This window comes from Callorhinchus milii, unplaced genomic scaffold (genome assembly GCF_018977255.1).
Source record: "Callorhinchus milii isolate IMCB2004 unplaced genomic scaffold, IMCB_Cmil_1.0 Scaffold1, whole genome shotgun sequence".
Classification (NCBI taxonomy): Eukaryota; Metazoa; Chordata; class Chondrichthyes; order Chimaeriformes; family Callorhinchidae; genus Callorhinchus; species Callorhinchus milii.
This window is the reverse complement of record NW_024704742.1, coordinates 35,463,404-35,490,984: the sequence shown is the minus strand read 5'-3', so window position 1 is coordinate 35,490,984 and position 27,581 is coordinate 35,463,404. Positions and strand designations below refer to the sequence as shown.

At 36.5% G+C, this 27,581-nt stretch overlaps 1 protein-coding gene across 1 annotated transcript in view; it reads left to right on the top strand.

Annotated features, from left to right (window-relative positions):
• antxr2a (ANTXR cell adhesion molecule 2a) overlaps window positions 1-25,381 on the top strand; it is a 112,995-nt gene extending 87,614 nt beyond the window's left edge. Inside the window, exon 17 of the mRNA XM_042340101.1 lies at window positions 23,474-25,381. Coding sequence (XP_042196035.1) covers window positions 23,474-23,503 — 30 coding nt within the window. The 3' untranslated portion in view covers window positions 23,504-25,381. The remainder of the gene's footprint in view (window positions 1-23,473) is intronic.
• Window positions 25,382-27,581: the final 2,200 nt, after the last annotated feature.

Sequence of the window (27,581 nt, the reverse complement as noted above, 5' to 3'; positions counted from 1 at the left end):
TAATAATCATCCTTGCATTTGATATAGTGTTTTCCACGTCTCCTAGATGTCTCAAAGCGCTTCACAGAATATACAAACAGTCGTGGATTGAAGTGACCAATTTATAATTTTTTTTCCCTTGAGGGATTATTATCAAGCGTGTGGAATAAGGAAACTTGCCTATGGTTTCACCCTGCCGGGAATGAACCCAGGTATCTCACTTGCCAGGCGAATGCTCTAACCAGGGAGTTACAGGACTCCTGTAGCTACAGAACTCCTCCTACAGGTGCATAAATTATACCAAAGACACTTACTTTGAATCTGTTTGGGAACCGTTCTGTTGAGCATTTGCATCCATTGACAGAAAAATAAATTGACTTCACTAGATAATTTCAAACTGCGTGCTCAAAAAAACTGCATTGCTTTTGTGAACATTAAAAATTCAATGGTAGCTCAAATATCTGACCAAAAAAAAGACAGGTGAACAGAAACATTTATCTGAAAAGTTGTGTTAAAAATTATATTAAAGAGGTATTAATGGTTCGGAGTAATATGTTGTGTGTCACGTGTGATTCGGTACATGAGAAGTTTTGAATCTTGCTTGTGCTTTTAGAAGCTGGTGTTGAGGGGAAGTCAAGTCTTATCCCTATATGGAAAAAGAGACAATCTGAAGGCAAGTTTATCTATAATCCTTTGAAGCATCTTAAAGGCGTGATAAGGCGCTGTATCAAATGCAAGGATTATTGTATTATTATTGCCCTCACCAAAGTGACCCAAGTCTGACACTAACAGTGACTTTTGAAAACACTTCTGTTAATTCTCCCAAATAGGAAATAATAATTTGGTGCTATGTTTGTCTGCGTAACGACATTTGCTTAATTTCAAATTGTTCTCACTTGTAAAGCACTTCAAGATGTTCTCTTATGTGAAAGATAAATAGCCGTAAAGCTTGATCCACAGAGTGAAGGAGGAATATGTTTACTTTTCAAGATGATAATAAAAAAATTGTGCTGAATCATCCCAGATTTGTAATTACTGTACATCGCAATATACAAGAGAAGCCCATTACAGTGCAGTGTTTTGACTGCGTAAACTCAAACACTGCATTATAATTGGGGTGTGAATCAAAATGGCTAGTGAAAATCACTTCCTGTGAGCAGGTCATGTGTGGGGGAAGGAGGAAACATGGTTGATGAATAAAATGACTGCCACTGACCTCACTTCCCATGTTCATTTTGGCACACAGGAAGATGGCAACTGCACTCCAATGGATGACCTTGTTATATTCGGACTCGCTTAATAGCGAAGCGAGATATAATGAGATCGTCCTGTATTTTGTTTTGGTAGGTGCACAGACTCTCCTAACAGGTTGAGAAAAATCTTGCGTTTCCTTCTCCATTTGACAGCCATTCTTAAATAGAATTAATATAGAGACCACCATCATAAACTGCATTAAAAAAAAACTTGAAGTAAGATGATAGATTTATTTGCACTGATCTCGGGTCACATCTGTCTGTTCTGGTTGTTCAGGCGAATGTAAAAAAAAGAACGGCACAATTTCAAAGAAGAAATGGAAATTCTCACTCCCTGGCTAAAATTCTTCTCAATGAAATTCACCAAAAAAGATGTTTTCGTCATTCATCTTATTGCTGTTTTGTAGGAGGATACTGGCATGAATTGGCTGTCTTTTTTTAGCCTGTATGACAGCAGTCATATTACTTCAAAGTAACCGATTGTGTCAAAGATCCTTTATGTGATCAAGTTATAAATATTTTCTCAGTTTGTTCTTACTTTGAAACTTATAGTAGCACAAAGACTTATGATCATTAGAAGATGTTAGGTTATGGAAGTGTGTTTTACTACCCTATTTGGATCTACAGGCTATTTGAACCATCTGCTGTGCAAATGTTCAACAAACAAATTAGATTATTTTGGCAGAATGAAAATAAACACTTCCAAGCAGATATGAATACTACACATTTTCAGTGGACGTTGTGGGAAGTAATATGAAAATTTGTCACATAAGGGAATTTTTAATGCAGATGACAATGACTTGTCTGTGTGGTTGAGGGTCATCTTTCAGCTTATTTTAGTACAGTAATGATATTACGTAAATCAAACAAAGGGAAGGATGAATAGCAAAGCTAAATGTGCCCAAACTTGGCCAGTTTAAGTAGTTGATGCCCAGAGACTTTGATTTGGGTACAGATTTGTTTTATATTTTCCCCCTTAAGCCACTTAAATAAAAACTCAGACCAAGTGCAAGAGGGAGACATCATCTTCATTCAGGTTGGAATTTGACAGGATTTGGCTCAGTTTGAATTAAACCTAATTGAGACACTATCTGAGGCTGTTCACTCAACCCTAGAAATCTGCAATTAAACTGGGTCAACTGTGAATATGTCTAAACTGTTTTTAACCTTAGGTTTTCTACAGCCGAAGACCCAGTCAGATTAATCTTCGTAGTTTATGTGTCTACTCCACCAGTGACTTTCTGACACATCCATGCACAGATCCTCAAAGTACTGCAACTTAAATCTGCCCCACTGTGAATTGAACTCTTCATTCAGAAAGTGTCAACGTGCTTCAAATGACAGGCTCTGATTCCTGCTTGATAAAGTGGCTGCATTTGATATTAATTATTGCATTTAAAGAAATTCTGGGGAATATCCAGCCACCAGAGAGAGTGACCTTGTGATGGGAGAGGGAGCATTAGAGAGAAGAGATCGAGAGCACTGCCTCTTGAGATGAAGTGGATTGATGCGAATCAGGGAGGACACTAAAGATTTATTAGCTGTGGCAAAGGAAACACAAATCTCCACTCTTGTGGTTACTGACTGTGACATCATACACAGTATGAAAAAAGAAAACTACCTAATGGAGGATAATGGTTTTAGAAAGGGATAGAAGGAGAGAATTGAGCTGCTTCCTTCTTATCTGTTTGGTTAGGATTACATTACGTTTTTACAATCGTTCATGAAAAAACAGATGTGTAGGTGAAGAAAACACCTGATGTGTCAGCAATGTGGAACTCTCTTTATGTAGCTTAGCAGCATATCAGTTTATCAGTCTGTATTTTTTCTTAAAATAGTATTGAAAAAGCACATGACAATAATGACAGATTCTGGTCCTAAATTATAATAATAATAATTGCATTTGATATAGCGCCTTATCGTGTCTTTGAGACATCTCAAAGCACTTCACAGAATATACTGTAAAGTGAATTAACTGTATACTTTGTTAAAGAAACATAGCAGCCAATTGCGCACAGCAGTGTCCCACAAAGAGTCGTGGATTTAGTGACCAAATTATTATTATTATTATCTTTTAAGGGATTATTACCACCGGAAAAGCAATCTACCAATCAACTAGTAACCAGGTTCCTACTTAACGCTAGGTCAACAGAGGGAAATGCGCCCAATGTTTTTCCCTGCCCAGGAATCAAACCCAGGTCTCTCGTTTGCGAGGCGAGTGCTCTAACCACTATGCTACAGGACTCTACAGGACCTATTTTATGCAAATCACTAAAAATAGCAATTTATACACTTCAAATTCATGATGGGATATCCCATTACTGCTACATCACTATTTTTAGCAAGCAGGGTAAATTAGACCCCATAATGTAGTAACTAATATGAAACCTATGGACCAAATTACTACATGTTATCCATTCTGGAATTGTTACCTGTGAGGGCAGATTTCACCAATTCACTGTCAATTGATGTTTTTGTCGACTGGTCTTCAATGAATGACAGCATCAGATAAAACAATATAAATTAAATCCTGCTTATAGAAGACAGACAAACAAAGTTCTCATTTTTAAAATACTTTTATTCCAAGGGTATAAGAGATTAAATTGTATTTAATTGTATTTAATTGGGGAAGGGGCTGTGCTCTAAAATTATTTGCTAGTCTATGAAATGAACTTCAGTGCACAACAATATTTTCATTTTCAGTGTTAATCATTATGGTATATTCTTTTGTGTTCACTGACCCTCAGGTCAGTGACTTAGTGATTAATGTATATTGTGGATTTATTGACAATGTACAGACCTCATTATTTCTGCTTCAAAGAATTATATTATCGAATAAGGTGAATAAGGTAAGGTTTGGAAGTGTTATTGGATAGAATTGTGTTACAAGGTGGCCATTGGGGTCTGTAATTGGGATCTGGAGATGGTTGAAGCAGGAAGTGTTGATTCTTTCAAACACAGATTAGATAGTTTTCCTTTTAGGAAATAATATTATGGGATATAGTACATAGGTAGTTTGGGACATATGTGCATGCGACCTCCAGAAAGGTGGAAGGCGAACTAGATGGACTTTGGTCTTTTTCATCTAGCATTTCTTATGTTCTTATGTTCTGATCAAAATAAATTGTTCAGAAGAATGTAAAACAATTAAAATATTTAATAAACAGTATCACAATTATAATAACATGTTGGAGTATATTATCAAAGATGAATAAATATAAATAAATATACTTCAGTAATCCTCTATTCATAAGGAATTACAGAGGAATATTGTCCATTATTTCCAGTGAATTAGTATCTCTTTGTAGAGTCCCTGACATGCTAGTCTCAGTGTTTCTTTCCAATAGCTTATCTCTAATGCAAACGTGCTGTTAATTTTCACATGGGAAATGCACATTACAAGGTGAGATAATTTGTCATAATTATGCTCCATTAAATATTACTGATGCCTTTATAGAACATTTACATGATTATAATATTCATGAGTAATATCAACTGCATTTAATTGGACTGAAGAAGTAGGAGGTGATTAAAACACCTGTAAGTTTTTTTTTTAATAGTTTGACAGGTTTGTGTTCCATCAGAGGTTTGTCCTGAAAACATGGGGAATCATTATAAGACAAAGTCAGCAGTATGAGTATTACAATGAATGGATCTGAACAGTAAATAATTTCTCGAAGTGTGTTTAATTCTATTATTTTTATTTAGGGATTTACTGCAACAAAACATCTGTACACCCATTGGTGTGTGTTTCAAATTGAGATTTATAATGGCAAAGTGATCTCATCTACATGAGAGTGAAATGTTATGTGGTTGTCAACGAAGGATTGTGTTTGAATGTTCTGAATTCCTAACCTTGGCAATGGATATTTTGAAACTTCAACACTTTCATAATGAATTTTAAAGGTTATTTAGACGACTATTGCATATTTGTGAATTTGAGTAAAGTAAGAGTCATTACTTCATTTGGTTAGCACTACAAAATTGTCTATTCTGTCATCATTACCTGAGTTCAAGACAGTGACCTAATATCACATCACATTTCCTAGCAACTAATGTGATATAATGTTGCTTAAAAGGTGTACGGACTTTGCTGCAGTGTACTGGGACACAACATTTTTCATGTTCTTAAGGTTTTCAATCATTTGTATTAAGATTTAAGATTGCGTATAATTTTTAGAAAGTGTCTTAATTTGGAAGCTAATTTTCTGCAGTCCTTTTTCAGCGCTGCAGAAAATCATCCTACAAATTGCAACTGAATTTGAAAACCATATTCCAAAATGCCACACATTTTTCAAATTTAAATTTTAATACAGTGATCTTAAGCCTAACAACATGAGGATTTCTGGGCCCCACTAGACTAGCTTGTTCCTTTGTGCTTTATATTTTTTATTCACATCTATTCACATAGGTTGATAAGGCCATAAAAGAAGCAAACTGAGTGATGGGGTTCATTTCTTGAGGAATAAAAATGAAAAGCAGGGAAGTTATGCTAAATTTATATCGAACCTTGGTGAGACCACAATTGGAGTACTGTGTTACAGTTCTGGTCCCCATATTATAGAAAGGATATAGAGGCACTGGAGAAGGTGCAAAGGAGATTTACAAGGATGATACTGTAACTGCGAAGTTATACCTATCAGGAAAGGTTGAACATGCTTGGACTCTTCTCTTGGAAAGAGAAGTGTGAAGGGTGACCTAAAAAAGGGTCTTTAAAATTATGAAAGGCTTTGATAGGGTAGATATAGAGAAGCTGTTTCCACTTGTGGGGGAAACCAAAACCAGAGGCCATCAATATAAAATAGTCACCAATAAATCAAATAGGGAAGTCAGAAGAAACTTCTTTACCCAGAGAGTGGTGGGAATGTGGAAAATGCTACCACAAGGAGAAGTTGAGGTGAATTGCATAGATGCATTTAAAGGGAAACTAAATAGGTACATGAGGGAGAAAGGAATAGAAGGTTATGCTGATAGGCTTAGTTGAGGCTCATGTGGAGCATAAATGCTAGACCAGTTGGGCCAAATGGCCTGTTTCTGTGCTATATATTCTGTGTAATTCTATGTAATAACATTATCCTGTTCTTTTGTAACCTCCACTATCCATTTCTGATGAGGATTTTGGGAACACAACCATTTTACCTGGTTGCAGATTCCATGGGAGGCTGCAGTCCATCAGTTTTCACTGTGGCAATGGTGGCAGGTTGGCAAACATTGAACTAAACACAAAAAGAATCAAAGGCCACATTCCAAAATATAGAATTTAGTTGGAAAAGGAGCAGAAAGAAAAGTGATAGAATTTAATATTAAAATCTAAAATTGTATGAATTTGTAAACGACGACAATTTCTATTTATGTAGTGCCTTTCACATTGTCAAAGCTTTTCACACTGCCTAAGCTTAAGGAGGTGAGCTGGGGGATCGGGGGTGAGGGTTAGTAGGGGGAAGAGGGAAAGTTAACAGAAACCATATTTGAAAAGATAGGTTAGAAGTCAGGCTTGTTGAGCGGGGAGACAGAGGGACAACTGTATTGGAATTCAGGAGAACTGGGCAGAATGGCTAAATGGTTGACCGCCCACCCACCCCTCCGATGGGTGGATAGGGCTGCAGATATGTTTTTTTTCAAAAGGGGTTAAGACTTCTAAGTTTCGTAACCTTCCCGTTTGTAATTTATCAAATTGAGATTACATTGTTTGTTTCCTATCGTTTTACATCTGCTTTATCGTGAAACAAAAACATATTTCTACATTTATTTGTCAGAACATTCCTCTGTGGATTGCAGTCAATAAGCTGGAGAATTGAGATCATAACAACAACTTGCATTTATAATAATTCCTTTCACATTGGGTAATGAACAACATTTATTTGTCCATCTTGAGCATGAGTCACTGTGGCACTGTTGGAAAAGAGAAGGGAGTTTCTTCCAGAGTCCTGGCCAACAATCCTCTAAAAAAAATTGGTCAGTCACTTAATTGCAGTTTATGCAATCTCGTATGTGAATTTGCTGCTTTGAGATGATTTATCGATATGATAAGGTGCTATGTATCATACGCAGGGATTATTATATTAATTGGTATAGCAACTTTATGGTATTTTATAAAAGCACATGAAAAGATAACCATGCAACGAGAAGTATAATTGAGTGCATACACTCAGAAACATTGAATTAAACGTAACTTTATGCCATTTGGAGGTGGACTGTTTTCCTTTTACTCTGTTCTCAGTTAACAATTATTCGGCTGTTTCAAAACAAAATGCAGGTTGAAAGGCAACTGCACAGCATCCAACATGGCTAGATTTTTCTTGACACATAGCCTACACTGATGTTCCCCTTTTAATGTCTCTGCTTGCTCAGTCTATAAGATAGTTGCCCCTGCCCAGCCCCTCTCCCCCCGCCCCCCCGCCCCCCCCCCCACACACACGCACAATTACTCCCACAAGAATAAAGAGACTACACACTGTGTATGATGGAATTCCCAGATTTTTTTAATTTTCTGTTATCATGGTCTCTCTCTGGGAATAAATAAAGTATTCCAATGTTCCACATTGTATTTTCTTGACAGAGTAATGTGCTAGTGCACACATTTATTTACTATATTTGTATTAAAGAAATATGATCATTTTAACATTTGCACAATTTGCAGTAACCCTGATTTGCCAGTGGCTGCTTTTAATTAGCTTCATCACAGAGAGGAAATGAGACTGACATTGCTACCTTGGCTTTTAGATTGGAGTTGAATCAGGTTTCATCATAATTTCTTTTACACTGATCCTTGTCGCATTTCACAGTGAGGCCCCGTGAAAATTAATGTCATGCTTCCTCTCACCTCTGCTGTCGGTTTCAGAAATAAATCTCCACCAGTATTGCATTTGTTATTTGTTTCTTATTGTTGTAATTAAATACCAAGATGGTTAATTGTTAAATACATAATTACATCTGGAATTCATTAACATTTTTCATGTGGCAGTTTGTTCACATGATTCTTTCGTTTTATCTATGCAGCCTCTCCTGAAGTTCATTGTGTAGCATATAAAAAAGAAAGGCAGCATTTTTGAATAAGCTTCATTTACATACCTTAGGCAATTCCTGTTTTTTGTAACAAAAACAATGTTTTTTTTGTACACCAGAAACCGTATGAAATACATGTTCAAACAACATAATAGTTAATAATAATAATAATCCTTACTTTTGATATAGCGCCTTTTATGTTGAGAGGCAATCCCAACAGAGTATACTGTAACATGTAGTGAATATGTGTTCTGTGGTGAACGCGTGATACCTTGGTAGCTTGAGTTATGAGTTAAATGTACTCATTTTTCTATTTACACATCCTATGGGATTTCATGAAGAAAACATACACTGTATTATTATGACACTAGACATATTTGAGAACGTGAAGCTAAACATATACTGCATTGGTGAAGAATATATATATACTTATTCATTATTTGGTGTGTAATGGATATCTAAGAGGGATGAAATCTCAGGTTTTACAATATTAACAATCCACTGAACCCATCATATTAGATTGATGCTCTTGAACTCACTCCGGGGTATCTGTAGTTTGTAATAATATTCGCTATTAATTTCATGAAGTCATTTTATTTTGGTTTGGCCAATATTCATCTGTCAGTAGAGCACCTAATGTAATTTATAAGTGCTGTCATTCACATTGCAGAGTATTTATTATTGGTCAACACCGGAAAAACTTAGGGACATCACTTATTATAATGTTTGAACTTGGCTGATAGTCCAGTCCAGCATTGGGGGAGCACTGTATTATCAGAATGAGATGATAAACCGAGGTCCCATCTGCCGGTTCAGATGAATGTTAAATAACCCATTACACTTAAGAGACGTGATCTGGCCAACAGATTTAAAACAAGATTAATCGCCTCCTGGCTGTTTGAGGGACGTTAATGTGCGCAACTCCTTTGGGAGAAGTAAGCAGGGTCTCCGAGGTGCTGAGCTCGCTTCAGGGTGATGTGCTTGGCACCAAAGTATTGGAATCCAATCAGTCCTCTGTTGCGGTCTTGGTAATCCGGTTTCTGAATCAGGCAGAACCGTAGTGCTTCAGGGTACTGTTGATGACAGACCATTAACAGCCTAGCTCAATAGCAGGATTTCAAGAGGTAGACCAGAGAGCAGGGATTCTTCCCACTCAGCTCCTGCCAACCCTGCAAACCCAAACCAAAGCTGATTAAAGTTGGACAAGGAGTGAGAAACTTGCTAGATAGTAATCTGGCATGGCAACCTGAGAGATTTCAGCTGGTTAAGAATTATCAACACACACTCTGGGGTCCCCAGGTATTGGCTCTTGCCAACCTACGCCAAATTTAGCAAGCAAAGTGCATCCCTCCAGGGAGAGAGTCCACAGTCCATTCCAGATAAAGGGAAATTTCCATGTATAGGTAGCATACATATGTGGAACTCTGGCTAGTTTAGATACTCTTAAACATGGCGATGGCTTACCACATGTATCAGTCATCTGGCTGACCAAAACAAAATTGATGTGCGCAAAATTGCTGTTGCGGTTGTTTACAAATGCATAACAATTCACTAAGTGATAAAGCACTATATCATTATTATTATCAACGAGCTTTCTGGAAAATCCAAAGCAGGGCAGGCAACTAAATATTGACAACACTTCTATTATGCATATATTTAATTGTGAAATGCATAATTTTAACATCAACCACACATTATGCTTGTGTTGTTTACTGTTCCCATAGTAATACTCACAACCCATATAAGGTTCCCTTTTGAAATTCTCAGAACTTGGTATTAATTAGACTCGGTGGGAGTAGACATGCTGTGTTTGCACATACTTAAAAAAGCCAAGAAACGCCTGAGTTGCTGTTCTCCATGATCACCAGTAACTGTTATTGCCAGAAATATTGCAAACTCGTTCCTGACTCTGTGCCACCCTATAGAAGTGTAAGGACTATGGTAAATATAATCAGCAGCATTCCAATTGCATTGATCAGACACGCTCCACCCTGACATCTTACTCCAATTAGTTCTTCTCCCTGCACTGTGCTCAGATGTTACTTTTTATGATGTCTCCACTTCTTATCATAAGATTTAACTGTTTCTGATTACAGTGTGATGATCAGCAAATTTACATAGTCGGCTGGGTAGGATTGATATTGGTTTGGGTATTTCACTAGTTTTAGGGTTTAACTCAAAATTGCACAGATTGGTTACTCAGCTGAAGTGGCAGAGAGAACATTAATCTATGGATGGCCCTGGATGGATTTTTAAGATTTTGTCGTGCTATTTGCACCTTACAAAATATAAATGTGATGTGAGAATTATTGATCAGGCTCCCTGTGAAGTGCCATTCAAATCTCAACGACAGCGGTGGTTGCAGGAACTTTGGCCAGCTCTGGGCCAAATCACTGTGCCTATGTGTAATCTTGTGTGTAGGTTCACAACTTTACACATACACACAACATGATTTTTTGCCTCTCTAGAGTAGACATTTTGTTGGGGCAGCTTTCTTTAGTCTTTTGAATAATAACTGAATGGTATTTCGGGTGTTGGAAATTATCCTGCAGGCCAGACTTTCACATTCAATAAACATGTCCTAGTATGGTAATGGTAAGTCATTTACAAAGCTGCTCACATGCTTGATTCCTAATTTTTTGCCAAAAATACTTTCCAAAGTCCACAACATACAGCACTGTAGGCAATAATCTAATAAGTATTGAAAGAAAATCTCAGTTTGCAGTGGGCATAGAGCATAACCCAAAACTGCATACAATCTATATGGTGCATAGTATTACTTACAATGATAATCCTTGCATTTGAACTAGTGCCAAAAAAGTCAAAACTTCTCCAAGCACTTCACAGGCAATTTCTGTCGAGTGTAGTGACTGCATATTTAAAGAAATATATTCAACCTGAGAAATTTGTGACTGCTGAACGAAGAAAAATAATTGTAACTAATTGAAACTCCTGTTCCTCAATTGCACTTTGAGATGTACTCCCGGCATGAAGAAGCTACATAAAGGTAAATTGTATTGCAAGTGGGTTAGTGGGTTAATACAGGGAAATACCATTATAAGGCTCCTTGCTACAGAGTGAGTCTGTTTTTAATGCGTGTCCTGGGGTCCCGTGGTTACCAGACGTACAGTACACTTTTGGCTTTCAGACGGACTGCTTGGAAGTGTTTCCAGTGCTGTACATGACATCGACCACGACCTTACCACCCAGAAGTGAGCCATGTTGTCTTTTTATTTGCTGACACTTTTTTTTGTTATAATGTTTGGTTTAATTTTATTAAACTACCGCGTTACAATGGAGGTTGCCCTTTATATCCTTTGATGTGGTATTGAGCTATAAATTTAAGAAAGGACCAGAGTTTGATTCCTCGTTTGTTCAAATTAGCTAATGTCAATCAGGACACTACTGATGACCTCAAGGTATCTAGGTGTGTGGAGAAGAAAAGTTAGCCAGGATTTCTACTACTGATTATTACCCACTGAGTCTATTGGAAAAGGTACAAGTGTGGATGTTGTGTGAGGGTAGTACTGAGCTCAAATGCGGTTCTCCCTCCTCCACTCTCCCACACACAACCCTTCTACCCAAATAACTATCCATTATTAATGTATTTAATACTTTAAATACATTAATATTACTCTATTTAAGTAAGATACAGGGTTTTGCTGCCCTTAGAAACATAACTCAACATAAATCTGCATCTTCAGAAGAGGATGGAAAGTAAAGCAACGCCTTGCCCTTCATGTAGACTAATGTCTCAGAGAGCTTTACAGAGGCAGAGAAGGATGCCAAGCAGTGGAGAAGGAATAGGTGTCCATAGGCATGGACTAAGCGGTCGGTGTTACGATGGGACTTGAAGAGCGATAAAGTGGGGGATGAGGTGCAAGCTAGAAGAAATGTTTTTCTTAGCTAATTTGCATGAATTGTGTTTTATAAATGTACGATCGTACTGAAACACAAGGTGTCCAAAAATGGAGTACAGAATCTCAGATAATAGAGCAGTAAGAATAATAATAGTAATCCTTGCGTTTCATATAGTGGCTTATCGCGTCTTCGAGACGTCTCAAAACGCTTTACAGTATATACTGTAAAGTGAATTGACTATATATTTTGTGGGTGAAACAGTACAACATAATGTCACATCTGGACACAACATCCTGACTCCCAATAGTGTGATGCACAGATGTATCGCCTTACATTCTTCCTTTGAGTACATATGAATAGTCTCTTTTAGATTCAGTAAAATACTTTGAGAATTAATTTAAAACATTTCCAGATATGTTTTCCTCCCAGCAGGATATGCAGTTTATCATTCTTTAACCTTGGTAATCCTTGGAAACGTATGAGTGCACTGCAGTCATTTGCAATCCATTGGATACTTGGATCTGGACTCCCTATGCTGAAAATCTGCCTGGATTACATTCATGCATTAGTACCATCTGCACCTGCCGTACCTTCTGTGAGGTAGAGTTGGCCAATCTACTGGCAGTTATCTGAAAATAGGTTTAAAACAGCAAGAGGCTATGCCCAGAGCTGTTACTTGGCAGCAACACACATTTGTTATGATGAAACCAAGGAAGAGCATTTTGAGAAATGTGATAGTCTATAAAACAGGAAACATCTGCAGTCAGCATCTTCCAATTATCTACCATCACAGAAAAAAAATTCACTTTTTATTTCCCAGCAACCAAATAATTTTATCTGTTGTTCACTGAAACACACTGTTAGTCTTTGTGTGACTGAAACATTCAGAAGTACAAGGAAGGAATTGTATCATTGATTCTCGAAGCATTTCATGGCCAAATGTAATTACACGACAACAAAAAGCTAAAAGGTTCATCTGGTCAATTGAAAGCCACATCCTGTCTTCCGTTGCAGCTGTATTACGAAACTTCTGCTGAAATTGCCCACAGATCACAGGGCTTTTCAGCTGTGCATGGTATATTTTCTTGAGTAGAACTGAACAAGCTTTACTTGAAATCGTTGGGTATCACAGATTCTGCAGTAACTGGTTCATTATGAAAGTGATGACATAAAAATTACCCAAAAATATGAATTATAAATTTCTCCATCAACAAAATCACTACTTTATATTGCTGCCCTGCTTTAAATAAAAGCTATAAGTTTCAAAGTTGTGCAGATAGTTCCTTCATATTTAGAGAATATGAAATAAAAATATTATAGCAGTGCAACTTGTTCACTTAATTTTACAATGATTTCCAAAGAAAAGAATTCCACATGAAGGAATTGGATGATAAATAATATTAATAATCCTTACATTTGATATTGAACCTTTCATGACAGGAAATTTCACGCCTCAAATTGCTTCACAGGTTTTACTGTAAAGTGTAGTGACTGTGTACTTTGTAGGCAAATTATAACTGATTCTAATTCATACAAATAAGCATTGAATACACTGCGGATTATATTTACAATAACATGTCATTGTATGATGAGATGTTTTATTAAATTAAGTTTGCTTTATGTTTGAGTGTTGAACAAACACTCTTCAAGAAAGCAACCGGGATACTGATGCCTCCCTGTCAGAGAAAGTGACTTTTCGGTGTAACCTGCGCCTCAATCCAATATTACTTTGAAGACAGATTTCAGGATTTTGCATGACCTCAGTGGAATTCCCTGTTGGAAAAGTATGGGGTGTGGGGCGAGGCACCAGCAGCTCTACTGCTTTCCTGAGGCTCAATTTCCTGAGGCTCACTTTTTTAGAAGAGATCTTATAAAGCTATACAAAATTTTAAATGGTATTGAGAAAGTACTTTGAGAATGCAAAGGACAGCTGTAGGATAGACAACAGGAAGTATTTGTTTTACCCAAAGGGAAACCAATAACTAGACAGTTTACCTGGAAGGGTAGGATCCAGAACTCATTTAAGAAATACGCTCCCCCTAAGCCACTGAATTTAACAGTATTCAGAAAATCCTTCCATCTTCAAACAGCCATCATGGGTGAGGTGACCTCTATGAAGAATCTTTTTGTTAAAGAAGCAAATGAAACTACAGAATGTACAGTAAGTGAGACAAACAGCCCCAATTTCTCCAATCTTTATGACAAGTTGGTTCTGAAAATGGAGCATTTTTATGTTACTTGCCTGATTTTACAGTTGCTATTCATGTCACCAATTGCACAAGCTTAATAATAAATGTATGGATTCAGCACTTTATTTTCTGTATGGTTGAACTGTCTTACTTTGCAGTGAATATCTTAATGATGAAATAATGTTAATTCTAGCATATTTTCGCACTGCTCCTGGTATATCTTTCTTTTACGGTGAGATTATCATTTTTAAATATAATTAAATAATTTCTCCTTTCTTCCATCTCATTGTGCCAACACAATCCTTAGCCAAGAAACTAAAGCAGGTTTTGCAAAGACTGTTTATTCACCTAGGTTATTTTGTAAAGTATGCACTTAGGCAGTTTCTTTATCATCTTATAAAAAATGTATTGCAGTAAGTTGGCCCCATTGTGTATTCCTAATATAGTGATCACTCCTGGGTCTGCTTTATCAGTGATTCTACAGCACTTACTGAATATCATAAGCGAGCCTAATAATGTAATAGATTGAAAACCAAGATTTAAAAATACATAGGGTAGGGAAAAAGATACCAGTATTTTAATGTCAAGATGATGTTAATGCTTTCTTGACTGATGAGCATGGAATCAATGTAGCTTTTTGCTGGCTACATTAGTAATGTCACCTACAAGCTTTTATTCTGTGGCCCAGATTCACTTAGCCTGAAACAGACCACATGTTGCAATGCTATTATTACCATATGATAAATTAGTAGCAAGTCAATGGTGTTAGTTTCTCCTGTAATAAAAAGTATGTTGTCATTTAACAAATGTGAGGAATTGAAACCTGCTCCAAATAGTGCATAAACAGAATGACAACAGCTGCTGGTTAGATATTGTAAAGCTATCTTTGTCATGTTTGTATCAGATTAATGCCAATCAATTTCATTGATAGTAGTTTGATTTATATTGAAAGTGGTAACTTATGTAGTGTTAACAGACAATAATTGTACACACTGTGCACACAGAAGAAATATATTTTTTACTGCATATGTGCTAGTCATTTCAGGAATAAAATTAATGTTTCCACTTCCCACTTCAAAATCCTTAGAGCTTCCCAGATATTGGTAAGTTATGCTAAAATATTTGTGTTGTGGACCTCCATTAGGGACTGGGATGAGATGACCTAAAATCATTTTGAGTAGAAATCTGACGGCTGCCAGAATCAATGTTCATTTAAGTTGCCTGGACTGAATTTTATTCAGGTCTAGTGCTCTGTGGTGCCTGAACCGCCAGAGAAAAAGATATAAAAATAATTATTACATTTGATATTGCACCTTATCTCAAGCTCTTTGAGACGACGTCCGGCATGAAGGGCGCTATTTACATGCAAGTTGTTGTTATTTCGTCATCGAGCTTCTCAAAGCGCTTCACAAGATACGCTGTACAGTGACTGTATTTTGTGGGCAAATATACTTTTAGAATAAAACTGTTTACAGTAGGGTTTCATTTGCTCTGAAACTGAACACACTTTACCTGTACGTCCACTCATTTTTTGCTCATGAAGGTCATGAAACAAATGTTGAATTTATACTATCTTCCTTAAATATGCTATGGTGAACATATTATAGAAATCATATCTTTTATTCAACAATTTTAGCTTTGGATTAATGTGTGTTATTCACCGTATCAATTTAGTTGTTCTGCTTTAAATTTTGTTTCATATTCTGTTTCACCTGATAAAATATTCACCATCGCATTCGTCATGTTTAAAGTAGCTAAAAGCAATGACTTTAGCAGCATACACATATTGACTATTACTGCATTTATTGCAGCTAAAAGATACAGTTCAACACCACACTGTCAGCTTGGGAGTATAAAGATAAGAATCGGTGTTCACAACTTCCCATTAAGTTATCATAAATAATGTAGGAACAGAAGCATTATACATCACAACACTTTTTTGTCTACGAAATAGAAAAAAGGAGTATCAAGCTCTTAAAAGTGCTCAGAGACGTGGTCCAGCATGAATGTCGCTATGTAAATGCAAGTTGTTGTTGTTAATTGGATACAGAGGAATACGAGGAAAGCAGTGAAAAATACTGCAGTTGTTGTATTGTAGTTAAGTCTATGTATAATGCAAAGCTCACAGATACTGTTTCTGTCATGTAGCCAACATGCTTGAGAGGGCTACTGAGGCAATTGAACCAAGTGGCTATTCACTGAATTCTTCGGTTGGTTGTAAGCATGTGCAATGTAGATTTCTTTTAGCAGCATATTCAGACGATATCCAAGCAGAAGTTAAATGTTCCAGTCATCGAGTACTGTGTGGTGACACAGACCCAGTTGGTTTCATATTGGGGAGGTATTCATGGTTGAGTTGTGATAAAGAATTTTGGTTCTGGGTGAAAGATTTTCGTGAAACACATGGAAGGCAGAGTGTTTTGTAGGTCAACCCTTTGTTAATGCACAGTTATCCAAGCTGCTTAATACAGGAAATGGTGCGATCACAGGGTGGTTATAACAGAAAAGCTTTATATTAGCCCATTCTTGATACAGGACATGAGATGTAAGAATTGGGTATCAGTCATTAGAGTGGCGTTCAATGTCAGTGAAGTAGGCAGATCACAGAGGGTAATTTGGATCTGCAATTGGCCATGGATTGATCCTTTGGGTGTTCCACATGTCTCAACTCTAAAGTCTAATGGGAGAGTGCGCAGCTTAATTACCAGTATTGTATCAATAAAGTAGCTATTAAAAACACTTATTAGTAATAAAGACAAGGCCATGTTGCTTCAATTTATTTAGGAGGATATCATGGGAATTCATCTCTAGGGAAATATGATATGAACCAACTATTGGCCACCAATCTGTCAGAATAGATTTTTAACCAAGTCCCTATTAGTTTCTGACTCAGTAGCTGTATATCCATTCGTGTCGTATGCAGTTTTATTTGTAAGCAGTCCTTTTGTCCTATCTGACCTTTTGCATGTAGCAACATTTCAATACAGATCTAATAATTTTTAATTTGAGATTTCAAAATCATGATAAAGTGCTTGACAACAGTTATCTTACCCACTCTGTGGATTTCATGTTTGCCTCTTCAATCTAGAAAGGAAACAAAAGGACTTTAGAGCAGGTTGTCAAAATGATTACCTGTTGGTAAAGCAATGATTTTTGCTAGTTATCTAACAGGCAGTGATGGTACTACAGTAATGGTCCTGGCAGTTTCTTACCCAACTGGGGAAACTCAAGCAAGAAGATTTCAGTTCCACTTACCAGAAACTTCCAGTCAACTTCATTAAACCTACAGAGAATCATTGCCACCAGTACTTACTTACAAAATATTCATTTAACTAGACTATTTTAGTGAAGATTAAGTCTTCATTGGATTTAGATTCAAGGGGATCTTATTCTCAACTGGTCAGGAAATTTAGTGACCTAGCAGTGTGAGCGTATAATGAAAATATTGAGTGTAGGAGTGAATTATATTTATCTGGCAAAGGACTGTCAGTTTACCAACAATAGGCAAATCACCCTCAAAAGATTGAATTAAGACATTCCAACACTACATCACTGATAAAGCCATAATTAGAGTTTAGTGTTATAGCAGTTAGCAGATTTATCAATGCAAACCTGATTTGAATAGTGTCTCCTGATACCTGCTATAACAACTGAAATACTGCTATGCTGATGGTTGTAATGTGAAGAACAGAAAAGAAGAAAATGAATTGACTCTAAATTTGTGGACGAAATGCGGCAGCCAATTGTGCATAGCAGTGTCCCACAAACAGCCATGGATTGAAGTGACCAATTTATTATTGGTTTTTTTTCTGAGGGATTATTATCAGGTGTAAGGAAACTTGCTCAAGGTTTCGCCTGACTGGGAATCGAACTCAGGTCTCTGGCTTGCGAGGCGAATCTCTAACTACTGAGCTACAGGACTTCATTGTTCATTATTTGATAACATCTAATAATGAACAATGACAATGAATGCGCAAAATAGCTACGGTGGAGGATCTCTGGATAATAAAATGTTTAAACGTGTAAATTTGCCACAGGGAAATAAATAGAGCTAGACAAGGATTTACGGAGACTGTACAGCACAGAAACAAACCACTCGACCCACCCAGTTTGTGCCAGTGTTTATATTCCACACTTAGATTAATATATGGAAAGAGGCTTATGGGACTTCATTTGTTTTCATTGGGTTTGGTGTTACCTGTGAAGGTAATGTGCTTGATGAGCCAAATTAGTTTTTCCCCTCCTTCCAGTGCAATCTAAATACCTAGAAAACAAGTCACTCTTTGTGTGTCTAACTACCAGGAAAAGATATTGTAAAAATTGCTTCACAAAATTTAGAGCCAATAAGAAAATGAAGACTTTTGATCTATAAAATGCTGTTAACAATATCAATCAACGTAATCATTGAAGATTAATGGGATGTTCGTATTTTTGAAAAGAGGCTGGGGAATCTGGGTTACATTCCATAGGTCTGAGGACATTAAGAAGCATTCAAATAGGATCTTTAAAATAATAAAAGGAATTGGCTGTGTAGAAATCAGATGTCGTCCATCATGGGAGGCTATGCTTTCCCCACTCCTGGCTATATTGGATATTGTGATGGAAAAGGCTTATGTAATGACAAGTGATACTGACCAGATTGGAGACTGGGAGGAATATAGGTAGCAACAAAAAGATATCATGAAAGCCATGAGGAGGTTAAAGAGGGAATATGATAAAAAGCTTGCAGATAATCTTTTTAGAATTATATCAAGAGAAAGATAGCGGTTAAATAGGTGGACCCAAAACATATAGTTCTGACCATAGTAGAGGTAAAGACAGACATGTTTAATCAATATATTGCTTGCATTTACATTGCAGAAGAAGGATTTGATACCAGAGATACAGAGAAAACTTTACTGAGTGAAAGTTTAGTGAAGGGGAGAAACTGAATAGTCTTAACATAAATATTAATATTTTGATGGGTGAACTAGCGGGACTGAAGTCAGATAAATCTCCTGATCCAGATAGTTTAAAAGAAGTAAGTGAAGAAATTCTAGATGAATTAGTTACATTTTTTTAAGGCTCACTGGATTTGAGAAGTGGAGGTAGCAAATATGCCTCCATTATTCAAGAAGCAAGGAAGTAACGATAACATAAATTATGGAAAAATTGCTGGAATCCATCACCACAGAGTAACTGTATAAATATGCACAAATCAGGGAGAGTCAACATGGGATTGTGAAAGGTGTATTTTGGCTCTCAATCCAAACAATGTTATTTCACAGTTAAAGGAGGATATAGATTTTGAGAAGGCATTTGATAAGGTGCCACACAAGACCTTACCAAATGCAATTGAGTTAAATGGAATTGACAGTAATATCTGACTTGTGCAGGGAAGCAGTTGGATATATAAATAGCATTTAACAGGATCTGGTTCAATTAAGCAGCTGGTCAAAAGCTGACAAATAGATTTAAATGCAGGATAATGCACATAGGAACAAGAAAGAGTAAATACTTTCAAAATCAAGGTGTCTACTATTAGTAGATCTGGAGAAGGAAAATAATTTGGGTACAACTGACAGCGATTGCAGGCTTGTGCAAAACATGTTCTCAGTCAGATTCATAATGCCATTCTGGAGCATGTTTTATTCTCCTCTTGTTGAAGATTAATGGCATGTGGGAAGAAAGCGAAAGCCTACCGTATGTTTCACTCTGTTGATAGACTGCCTAGAGCCAATCTCCGAGAATCTGCAGCACTTTGGAATGCCATTCTCCATAGTTATAGGATACTGTTCCTGAGCAATTCTAGTAATATATCCTTTCCTGGTTTGGAGCAAGCTGGCATATCCGTTTTTAAACTACTGCACAGAGTCAACGACAATAGCTTTCCTGTATTATGTGTCAATCTGGCTCAGTTACTAGCACTCTCAGCTCTGAGTCAGAAGGTTGGGCATCCAAAACCCCAAGTCAGGACTTCAACACTCACAACACAAGACTGGCACTCCAATGCAGTGTTGGGGAAACCCTGCATTGTCGGACGTGCAGTCCTTCGGATGAGTTGTTTAACTGAGGTCCGGTCTGTCTGCTCAGGTGGATGTTAAAGATCCCAAGGCACCACTCAAAAAGGGAAGGGAGGTTTTCCTGGTGTTCCTGCCAGAGATCCTCCCAACATGGTCATTCATTTTGTGACTTTTTCTGTGACATTGTTGTGCACAAATTGGCTGTCGCATTCGTCTACAAATACACTATTAGTACATTTCACAGTAAATCTTGTGAAGCATTTTGAGATATTAACAACAACAACTTGCATTTATATAGCAGCCCTCAGGCAGGGTAGCATTCCAGAGCTTGACAGTGACCGTAGGCACAGTTGAAGAGGAAGCACAACCTGAAGATGGGGAAGGGAGGAATAGAGGAAGAGTGTTCCAGAGTTTTGGGGCATAGTATATGAAAAGTACTATACCAAATGCAAGGATTATTACTATATAGGAATATAATATATTGATTTTTGTGTTTCTCCTCCTCATACCATATAAAAATGGTGCTGTAGGTTAAGTGTGTAATTAAAAATATTACACTATGTATAAATCCAAAATATTACGTTTAAAATTACTAGCAAAAGTTAAAATCTACTTAATGATAGATTGTCCATAATTTGTCAGGAATACTATGCCCAGTAAAAAATAACTTTTATGGAACAGATTGGACTTTTGCTCAGTTGGAATATTAAATTGACTTTCAGTGTGACTCCATGACTAGACTCCATGAAATGCAGTGATCATGGATGGCAGATCCTCAGAGAACTTGACTGGCTCTGTGCCAAACCATTGTAGCACAGTCCAGGCGTGGGGATATGGGTGGTATTCACTTCAAGACATGTTTATAATTAAAGAAATGTTGGTATAACACTTTTCAACAATGTTATATGGTCCTAATTATCACTTCAGACATGAGAATTTCACTCTGTTGTCCTTGATATGCATCTTCACCATCTGTAGAAACTAATTTCCCTACTTCTCCCACAAAATATACAAACAATTCACTTTGCAGTATATTCTGTGAAGACATCTCAAAGATAAGCCACTATATCAAATGCAAGGATTATTATTTGACAGATTATGTAAATGCCCATCAAGCTCATTCCTAAACAACAAGAAGAAACAGTTGCCCCATAAACCTCAAAAGTGTTGTTGTTGCTGTTGACTCTTCTCTCACTGTATCCTCCCTTGTAAACTAAGTCTCTGATGCTCTGTACTGTTCCTTTGTGGCAGTGCCCAACTGTTTTGTTTCTGCAATCAAGAGAAATCAGTACTAATCCTACATACGTTTATCCAAGCACTTAAATCCTGTATACATCACAGGTGCAAGCTAATGCTATGTGGATGAGTACAGGGTGCTCAAAAATATAATGCCAAGGTTCTCGGTTCTTCTGCAGCACCTCAAATGTAGTCACCATTGTAAAAAGCTGCTTCGATATATCAGCTGTCAGTATTGTTGGCTCCCAATATGCTTAATTTATAAGGTTTTGATTTCTGTTGGCTGCTTCTACTTCATCATAACTTTGGTCATCTTGACTAAATTCCATCCTGTTAACTGTGGAGACCTTTATGATGGATAAAATGTCAGATTAATAAAATAGTCCTTATATTTGACATAGTTCCATAGTGAAGCCAATGCCTGAAGTGCATACACATTATTTTGAGGAGTTTCTCCCAGTATCCTGGCAAACAATCCCCCAAATAAAATTGGGCAGTCACTTCATGGCTGTTTATGGAATGTTGCTGTGTGCAAATTTTGCCCCCAAAATACAAAATCACCTCACTTTACAGTGTATCCTCTGAAGCGTTTTGTGACGTCTTTCAATGTGAAAGGGCGCTTTGTCAAATATAAGAATTATTATCATTAGATTTTCTAGGTTCACTAGACTGATAATGTTTTTATGTACTGCATTAGATTACAATGTCAACATTTAAGTTTAAGAAAAAAAACATGCTCTTTCATTAAAATTCTTCCCTTTCAAGGCTTTGTACATACCTGAAATCCCTCAGAGTACAATTAGAAAAAAGCATTCCACATCCTTAACAAGACCAAAACATGCTTTCTGAATTTTTCAGGAATATCAATATTACGTTCATCAAAGGGAAGATCAATGGACTTTTGTTTTCTTGAGCAACAGTGTGAACATCAAGCACCGCTGAGCGAGATTTACCATGGCTAAAGTCCATGGACCTCCCAACTCCAAAAGAGCACCCCCTACTGCACCCGTGTGACATTCCATCTTCTCCCAGCAGCATCCCTGTGGTCTTTCCGAGTAGTTTAATATTCATTTATTAGCTCTCCTTTATGCTGTGGACACTCATCCACTTAGAAATAGATGCCTGAACTGTTTCAGCGCCTTGGGACGTCCTCCTGACGTGAAAGGCGCTATACACATGTAATTTTGTTGTTGTTCATGGTCTTAGCATTAATACCATTGACTTACAATTTAGGGCTGCCTGGAATTTTGGAAAACAATCTTAATTTCAGTCAGAATTTGGAAACCGGTTTTCTGTAATTCTTAAATAGAATGGAATAAAACTATCTTTTAAATTATGACTGAATTTAAGAATTTTCCAAAAGTGCATTTTAGCACTAGGAAGAATTCCAGGCCTTGGGTTGCAATTGACAACTTAGTCATTAAAGGAGACTTTTAGCTGAGCAATCTGAGCTGAACGTAGCCCATAATCTTTCAGGTGAAAATATAATGTTATAACCTTCTGCACCACCTGGTCTTCTGAAAGTTATTTTCATTATTATAAGTTGCTTATCTATTATTTTCATAGTTTTTTTGGCATTTAGTCACGTAGCCTGAAGGTATATAATCGAATGATAACTAACAATTAGGAACGTATGAAATGAAGAGCAGAATCAGTTCTAAAGACTCAAGTTACATGTAACAGGATCTGAAATAAAGTTCACCATAATATAAAATTAGTTATTTGGTTTCATTCTGGGGTTGTGTAAAACTGGGGAAATGATTGCTGTTGCACCCAGGTTATTGGTTACAATTGGAGCATCACTAGTGTATTTTATTTAAGGATACTAACTATTCTAATTATTTATATATTAATAACATGATTACGTTCCACTTTAGCTCTTAGTTATTTATATAATATGTATTGTTATACATCATATTACTCACTGTTATTGTTTCTGTCTTTGCAGGGCCGGTGCATAAACTTCAACCGAGTTTAGGGAGAGTGAAGTCGGTGAAGCTTGAGTCACATCATTATCTGTATTACCTGCTGAGGAACTGTGCAGGGATCCGCACTCTTAATGGATATTTACCACGTTACGCAAAAGGTTCTTCTAATATATGAAATAAATCATCTCTGCTGTGCTTTGGATTTGCTCTTGTCACAAAACTGCAGCTGGAATGACGAACATTCCTTCCTCAGTACTCCGCTACGAGAAGTATACCGAGATAACTTCACGGATGATCTCTCTATCTGCTTTTCACCGCAATTAACACACCCAGTGTAATGACACCTCAGCAACGGCAGAAACCCAAAACAAGCACACAAGAAAATCCATCAATTCTTACCATTTTATGGTCACTTAGAACTTTCTTTCCAGTGCGATTGTGGTTTGCCCACAGTGTGCTGTTTTGGATAACCAAATTTTACAGACAGAGTGTATTGTCAAAATAGAGCCTATTAGCCACAGGCGGAGCAGCAATCCCACCAGGCCTACTCAGTGCAAAAGTTCATTGCCTTTTGGCGATGTCACATCACAAAATCTTTCCAACTTCACCACTTTACAATGCCTTACGGGAGCCTTCTGACTGTAAATCTTGTCATTTTCCACTGAAAAGTGCACACGCATGACAAAATGTAGACAGGATGCCCCAAGGTATAGGAATCAGCTAGACTTTGCCCTTTAGTTTTTGAAGACACCTTTCTTTCATTATGTTCCAGGGAAAGAGAATTAATAGAGCGTTATCTTATAGCAGCACAGCCTATAACCAAAGATCTTCTGCAGAAATTGAGACGGTGATGTTCGGAGGCCCTGGGATAGTGGCTGGTGTTTTGCCATTCCTCTGGTCTTGTGTTCAGTAGCGCATAAAACGTCATCATATTAGGGCACACTCACTGATCTGCTTACTTTTATTAAACAAAGAAATAAATAAAATAGAACGGAGCAGTCCTGTTACAACCCAAGGTTGTGTATGCTGGTATTCTCCCATTCTTCAAATCTCCAAGGGCTCGGCAGTGTCACAAGCCAGCAACTCTCTTTGCATGAGAATTTCAAAGTTTAATTAATATAATTAAAGGCAACAGCAAGCAGCAGCCTGTGAAGATTTTGCTCATCTTTTTTATGCCTTTTGACATTGAATGACCTATTACCGTATCTGCTTTGCTTGGATTTTAAAAGGTACTTTACACTGGTTATATACAATAGAGAAATAGGTACCCTATTTCTAGCCAAAATATCAAGTTTTTTATTCCTTTTGTAGCCCCTTCCCAAATATTGAGGAATAATATATTTAATGCAATATTTTCCAACCGTCTTGTCAACACGACAATCCCAAATGATGTCAGTGTGAGCGGAAACACTGTGGGGGAGAAAAAAGCAGCAGCTGAAAAAAAGCTCGAATGATGCAGTCACTTTCGATACTGTACTTGAGATGCAAAATGGATATTCGAGTCGAAACCTGACAAAGCGCGCCTACTTTGATGTGAACTGGTATAGACAATGACCAGTGGCTGGGTCAGTGGGATGTCTCTCTGCGAGCAGAGAAGCTTATCAAATGACACTAAAAATAAGTTCAACAACCATCACATTTGAGGGAACAGGCGAACACTTCACATTTGGTGGGCAAGCAAGTGCGCGAGATGGGAAGAACGATAGTGAAAAGTCCTGGTCTAATTATCCTTTTGAGCTGTTCATCAAAATCATATGGGACATGAATATTTCCTTTGGTTTACATGAAAAAAATTGCGGTGTTGCCACAGCAGCTCTGTTTATAACTACTTGCTTAATCTTTTGCTCATTATTATTTACAGTAATGGCAAAATTGTAAAGTGCTACCTATCAGATTGTCACAAAATAAATGTTATTAGAATTTTTAAATTTGCCTGGATTTTCTGAACATGTTTTTTAAAAAAACAATGAATATCAGAATTTATACAGACAGGGTTTCTATCTCTTTATCTCTCTTGTTTTTCATGCACGTTTCCAAAGGTCCCCCTCCCCTATAGTTAGGGATGTCTCCATGTAACCTAAGCTCTGTGCACAATGGAGTGTTATACTAATTTAGTACAAGCTGAATTAGTTTCCTTTCATACAGATCTATGCTCTTATCATTAGATATAATACTGTTTTTACAGTTTGTTTTATAAAGATAATTGGTAATTTTCTTAATTCATACAAGCAGACCAGTTTAAATGAATCATATTTGTTTTGTGTTTTGCTGGATTACACTGTAGTGCATGGCACAAATTTGGACTCCCATGAAAATTGGTTGGAGATCTCCGTCTAATTACTTTGTTTTGTTATACACTTCCATTATAAAACAATATGTATTCAAATTAATTTTAAAAAAATGCTAGCTCATCTTATTCCTACATATTTACATTGATAACCACATGGCATTAAATGGCACAAAATCGCATCAATATGATGGTTATTAAACTTAAGTGAACTATATTTATTACATTTTCCTTGTACATAAATCACATACATAGTTTTGTATTACATTATTTCAAACAATACAGAATTGTCTGAATTTGACCTATCATAGATAGATACATCATCTTGATATTGGGGGAATAAATTTGTTGTATAACTTTTTATATATGGAGAGATATCAGAATTGTTTGCCGAAGACAGTCCAGTTGCAATTTCCTGAAGTTACAAAAGGTCTATTTGTGCAAAAGTAGAAATGAATGAGATTATTTCAGTATGTGTAAACATTGAATTGTGCATTTGCAAAAAGATTGCCAAAGTGAACCTGTAAGTACACCAATAGAAATTTTATTTAAAACGGTCGTGCAGTTGAGTGCAATATAGCTGGGAAAAGTGGCATTGTAACAAGAAGTAGATTTGCACACAGATTATTCTTTTAGCTTTAAAAAATAACATTAAAAACACATAAGATTAGGCCCAAATGCTGTGTAATTTTAGTTATTTTTATATTCCTTGTAGTAAAGCACATTGAAGGCAATCCAAATATCCTAATTTTATAACCAGTAATAATTGTATTTAAAGCCAGTATTTGTGCAGTTTACCTTGTTTGAAGAGTGCATATACGTTTAGCCATCATTTCAGTATGAAGCAGAATGTGCTGAAAGATGAGTGTATTTGTCCTGAATACAAACAAATGCAGTTCATTTACATACCTTTTTCTTTTTATCCCTTAAAATGTGCATTATAAGAAAAAAACTTCCATTTGCAGTTACCAAGTGGACAGTTTATCTGCTAAGAAATAATGCTAAATCCAAGTAATTCATTTCACTTTTCCACATTCACGGACTGTCAATCTAAATTCGAAGATTTATCTCAGTATAATGTTAATAAATAAACTGCCACATTTTTTCTTGAAGGACAGAAATTGAATGATTCAGTAGAATTGCATTTTATGAAACAACCTGCACCAATATATACAAATATATTTTTCCTTCAATTGAATTGGTTGGAATTACCTACATATTTCAAACAAACTGATGAATAAAGCTTGTACATTTATTAACATTTCTATTATTAACTTCAATAAGAATATGAATTTACAACTCTATATTTGAGCAATGAACATTTTTGTTCTTCAAGTTAAAAGAATAGGAGTAAAATGCTTTTAATACATTTAAACAAACAACATTGAAACAGAGCCTGGATTACATTGGTACAATATTTACACAGTATTCCAGTGACGGTGATGCTTTACTCAGCAATTACAGTGCAAATTTATCGTGTTTCATCGCAGAAAATATAATGCTTTGTTGTATTAAACTTGTGCAAAATAAATAAACAAATCAGAAAACTGATCCAACTCAAAAATTGAAACAAAACCTTTCCCTTGCCTTCCTCAACTAATTATAATATTTTTGTTAGATGATATATAAAGAGACAACAGACCTGTGGTTAGTGGATAATCTTACTGTTTTGAGTATTCAGTGTTTCCAAATATATAAATAGAGATATCTCAGCTAAACAAAATTGCCGTCTCATTCTGAGGGAAGGTTATAAAAGCAATTATTTGTGCTTATTCCCCTTGGAATATAACTTGCTTTTATTTGTATGTATTTCACAAATAACACAAAATACATTTTCTCTC